The sequence below is a fragment of the Empidonax traillii genome, unplaced genomic scaffold, assembly GCF_003031625.1.
Source record: "Empidonax traillii isolate 1590-97213 ecotype Southwest subspecies unplaced genomic scaffold, ASM303162v1 scaffold1238:size216485, whole genome shotgun sequence".
In the NCBI taxonomy this organism is placed as follows: domain Eukaryota; kingdom Metazoa; phylum Chordata; class Aves; order Passeriformes; family Tyrannidae; genus Empidonax; species Empidonax traillii.
This window is the reverse complement of record NW_020956431.1, coordinates 126,656-131,693: the sequence shown is the minus strand read 5'-3', so window position 1 is coordinate 131,693 and position 5,038 is coordinate 126,656. Positions and strand designations below refer to the sequence as shown.

Sequence of the window (5,038 nt, the reverse complement as noted above, 5' to 3'; positions counted from 1 at the left end):
GAGCCAGTCGCAGGGCATCCAGCAGCTGCTGCAGGCCGAGAAACGCGCCGCGGAGAAGGTGGCCGAGGCCCGCAAGCGTGAGTACGGCACGGCTCGGCTCCCCCCAGGCCGCGCCGCGCCCGCTGAGGCGGCGGCGGCGGAACGCGGGGTAGCCAGGCCTGGCCTGGCCTGGCCTAGCCTGTACCGGCGCGGCCGCCTCAGGCCTCGCGGCCCGGCCGTGGGTGCGCGGGGTGGGCTCCGTGACCGGTGTGGGATCCCCCGTGCCCGGTCTCGGGGCAGTCCCGTCACCGTCAGGCCCCGGCCTGGGCAACGGCAGCGGCGTCCCTTGGGGGGTGCCTGTGCTTGGCTCTGCCCTTCCCACCTTTAACTGGTCCTTTTTCTCGGTGGGAACTGAGTGTTTCTCATTTGTGGTTTTAGAGTTTTAGAGAGCTGAGCGCTATTCCTTGGCGATCCAAGTTAGGTTTTACTGTTAAATAAGAGAATTTCTGGTTACAAAGAAGCCCCAGCTTTGCAAATTTTTCCTGCTTCCAACATAGCTATATCGACCTATAATTGGCTATATCTATATATCTATGTCTATCTATATTTCTATATCCATCTATGTATATGTATATCTAATATTTCTATATCTATCTATGTCTGTCTATAGCTATATCTATACTTATGTATCTATATCAATCTATATCCATATTTTTCTATATCTGTCTATATCTATATTTATCTATCTGCCCTGACTTGTTGTTCAAACCCCTGACAGTGTTGCAAGAAGCAGACTTTTGTAGTTCACTCCAATGATGATAAATCTTGGAGGGGAAAATGAGCTGGGAAGTCCAAGAGGGGAAGTTGAGGCACTGCCCTTTTGCTCTCGGTTTCACAGTTGGTCTGGGCCAAAGCTAAGACCGAATGTGTTTTTCTGCTGGGCTCTTTTGGGGTCTCCCAGAGAGGCTCAGGGGGGTTGGGGCAGTGCCAGACATGGGTACAGACTGGGAAAAGAGCTTGTTGGGAGTGTCCCTGTGGAGGAGGATTTGGGAGTTCTCATGGATAAAAAGCTGGATATGCACTGGCAGCCAGAACCCAACTGTGTTCAGGGCTGATCCCACAGTGTGGGCAGCAGGGGAGGGGGGGATTCTGCCCCTCTGCCCCCTCAGGTGAGACCCCCCTGCAGAGCTGCTCCAGCCCTGGGGAACAGCACAGCAAGGACGTGGAGCTGCTGCAGAGAGTCCAGAGGAGGCCATGGAGGTGCTCCAAGGGCTGGAGCCCTTCTCCTCTGGAGCCAGGCTGGGAGAGCTGGGGGTGTTCAGTGGAGAAAAGAAGGCTCTGCTTTTGACCTTAGAGCTCCTTCCAGTGCCTAAAGGAGGCTTGTAAAAAGGAGGGAGAGGGGCTTTTTATACGGGCAGAGAGTGACAGGGCAGGGGGCAGTGATTCTAAACTGCCAGAGGGCAGGGTTAGATGGGATATTGGGAGAGAATTCTTCCCTGTGAGGGTGGGGAGGCCCTGGCACAGGTTGCCCAGAGAAGCTGTGGCTGCCCCATCCCTGGAAGTGTCCAAGGCCAGGTTGGACGGGGCTTGGAGCAACCTGGGCTGGTGGAAGGTGTCCCTGCCCATGGCAGGGGATGTGTAAGGCCAGAGCTGAACATTGCCCAGTGCATCCAGTGGCTCAGAGAACCTCTCTGTTGCTCCTGGCTGTGGTTTGGTGGGGTGACCCTTGTGTCCTGAGATCAGCAGACACCGAGGGGGCTTGGCTGGTGCCTCCTACACAGGGAGCTGCTGCAGCAGCAAACTCTGTGGGGATAGTTGTGCACTGGGGAGCTGCAGAGCTGTAGGGCAGCAAGTTATGAGTGGTTTCTCTTCTTTCTTTCCCTTGTTTTATTCTCTGGACCCAGGGAAGAACCGGAGGCTGAAGCAGGCCAAGGAGGAAGCCCAGGCAGAGATCGAGCAGTACCGCCTGCAGCGGGAGAAGGAGTTCAAGGCCAAGGAGGCAGCGGTTGGTTTTCTACCTCATCCACTTCCTTGCAGCCCCTCAGCCCCCTGTGTGGGGTTCCTTGCCTTGAAACAGGGGGTGGAGTGTGGTGCAGGAGCAGCACTTCCCTAAGTGCCTTCCTGTGATGCAGGGCCACGTGGCACGGAAAAAGCAGTGGGAGTGACTCAGAACAGGGTGTTTTTCATCTCAACAGCAGAACTATTGACAGGCAGGGAATTAGATTAGTAAACTCATGGCTTGGCTGGTGCCCTGATGGGTGGCAGCCTCCCAAAACCTTCTGTGTGTAGCATTGTCCCATTCCTACTGTGACAAGCTGGTTTTTATGATGCTGGTGTGGTAGGGGCCACTTGCCTCGTAGCTGCTGCTCTTGCTGAAGCAGCTGTAAGGCTTGTGTTCTGCTCAGCAGTGTTTCCTTCTAAATCCCATGGCTCTGTCCTTCCCTTCTGAGCAAGAAGAATTCCCAAAAGGCACAGAACTGAGGCCCTCCACCAGGTGAGGTTGTTTGCCCTGCTTGTCTGCCCCCATCCTTCCCGCTGCCCATCCTCTGGATAGCACATTTCCACCTCCTCTGCTCCTGCATAATCACCTCAGTGGGTCAGGAATGGTTTTAACCATTGCTTGTTAGCTTGGGTCACTGGGCACGTGATCCCAGGCAATTCCCACAGACTTCAGTGCCTCTCAGCTGCTTTGGTTTTACTCATCCTTTCCCACAGGGAAGAATTGGAGTCCCAAGGTGTCAGTCTCTTCTTCTGGGCCATTTTCTCCTCTCTTTTAATGGGGTGAGAAGGACATTGTAAGCTGGGAGAGACTCCCTGCTGTGTATATCATGTGGCCCACACTCCTATTGGGACCATAGAATTTCCTGAGTTGGAGCCAAAGGGATCATCCAGTCCAACCCCTGGCCCTGCACAGACACCCCAGAAATCCCACCCTGTCCCTCAGAGCGTTGTCCAAACCCTCCTGGAGCTCTGGCAGCCTTGGGGCTGTGCCCACTGCCCTGGGGAGCCTGGTCAGTGCCAACCACCCTCTGGGGGAAGGACCTTTCCCTGAGATCCACCCTGAGCCTGCCCTGACACAGCTCCAGCCATTCCCTGGGTCCTATCACTGGTCACACATTTTTATAAAGATTCTCCAGGGATAGAAGGAATGGGATGATGTGAATTGTGCTTAAGCTAAGTCAGGGGTGTTACTTTTCTTGCACTCTCTAGAACAGAAGTGCCCAGGAGTTGCAGGTTCCAATTATCTGTACAGCAGGGCCTTTATTTGGGGCACTCTTTAAAAGCTCATGCTCTTAAGTGATAATGAATAAATGCTCCCCTGGGTTAGAACAAAATGATCTTTAAGGTCTGTTCCAACCCAAACCATTCAGTGATTCTATAATCCAACAGGTCTTTTGAGTTTTTAACATAAACATTCACATTAATCTTCCCTCAGCAAAGATTAATGGCTGAGATGCCCCGAGACAGTCCAGAGAAACAAAATACAGAGCTTGGTGTGGTGATTTCTTGGTCTCACTGGAGCTTCCTCTTTCCTTTGCTGTTTGCAGGCGCTTGGATCCCATGGCAGCTGCACCACTGAAGTTGAGAAGGAGACGCAGGAGAAGATGAGTGTGATCCAACAGAACTTCCAGAAGAACCGGGAGGTGGTTCTGTCCCAGCTGCTGTCCCTGGTGTGTGACATCAAACCCGAGATCCACGTGAATTATCGCATCAATGGGTAGTGGGGGAAGAAGGAAAACTGTGCTGGGAGTCGTGTCTGAGCTTCAGGTGGAATGTACAGCCCTTCACCATCCCTCCCCTGTGCCCCTTGTCCATGTGTTAAATTATTGCAGTGAGCTGTTGGAGTTCTCTTTTTAGTTTCTTTTTTGACATGGGTTCAGAGCTTAATCAAACATGAAATGGCCATGTCTGGGCTAAGTTATTAAACAAATATAATCCAGTTGGCACATCAGTGCTGCCTGAAGGGGAAAGGAGAGGGAGATTCTGGCCAGATTGAAACGGAGAGCCTGTGTCAGTAACTGTTCAACCTGTGTAAGTGTATTCTCATTGACCAAACTGCATTTTTCAGTGTGTTGCTAAACCTTTGCACAGGGTTTAAAGCCTGGGGGAAGAGCTCTCTGGCTGATCATTTTGAGGTGCTTGTGTTGAATATCCTCTGTGTATTCTGCTGTTGCTTGAGGTACAAGTGTGGCACTGTTGACACCTGCAAGTAAAAACACTTCACTCCAGAGCCTCCTGTCAGTCTGGTCGTTCCTGCCAATGTGTCCTGGGAATGTTGACTTGTCCTGGGAATGCTGGCAGGTCTCAGTGAGCACCATGGGAGTTTGGATTTTTTCAGAGTCACCATCAAGTATTGATAAAAGAGTGAGAGAGGCAGAAACTCTCTGAAGGTCACAGCAGGTAAGTTCAGACCCATTACAGAGCTCCTCCTCTTGGCTCCAGTCTGATGCTTTACCTGCCAGATCATTCTGAAAACCTTCAGGAACAAATGTTCTTGTGACCATTAGGGGAAATAAAGTGTTGCCAGTTCATTGGAATAGTTTGATAGCCAGGTGCTGAGCAGTAATTATCCTTCCTTTGGTCCAGTACTGGTCATTGAGTGTTTATACCAAGGTCATCCTGGATCCTGCAGCATCCTGTACCTGGGAGCAGTGGGAAAGAAGGGTTTTGGGGTTGTCCTGCATCACTTTCTAGCTCTTTAAATCAAAAATACACACAAATATATCAAGGGGTTTCACGTTCTATTGGTTTCTTCCTCTCCCTGTCCCACCAGCAGAACTTTAACTGCAGCTTTGCTTTCTTGTTGAGTTTAATTTCAGGCTTTGGGCAGAAAAGGGACCTCAATCGGTGTGTCCACAATTTACACAAGGCACCTCACTGATGCTGTTCTGTTCCTCAGGCAGAACATCCTCTATTTCCACAGTCCCTCAGCACTCCAAAGCCTCCTGGACCTCTGGAGTTGGGTTGTGACTGGGAGGGGGGAAAAAAGCAGGATGGATGTGAACTCTGCAGTCACACTGAAGGAGCAGAGTGCTGTAGTGTCACCTGGAATACTTTA

The 5,038-nt window shown here is 51.6% G+C and overlaps 1 protein-coding gene across 1 annotated transcript in view; it reads left to right on the top strand.

The window, feature by feature from the left end:
• The window catches only part of ATP6V1G1 (ATPase H+ transporting V1 subunit G1), a 4,340-nt gene extending 132 nt beyond the window's left edge, over window positions 1-4,208 (top strand). The window contains exons 2-4 of the mRNA XM_027906018.1: window positions 4-77; window positions 1,884-1,984; window positions 3,528-4,208. Coding sequence (XP_027761819.1) covers window positions 4-77; window positions 1,884-1,984; window positions 3,528-3,701 — 349 coding nt within the window. The 3' untranslated portion in view covers window positions 3,702-4,208. The remainder of the gene's footprint in view (window positions 1-3; window positions 78-1,883; window positions 1,985-3,527) is intronic.
• The last annotated feature ends 830 nt before the right edge of the window (window positions 4,209-5,038 follow it).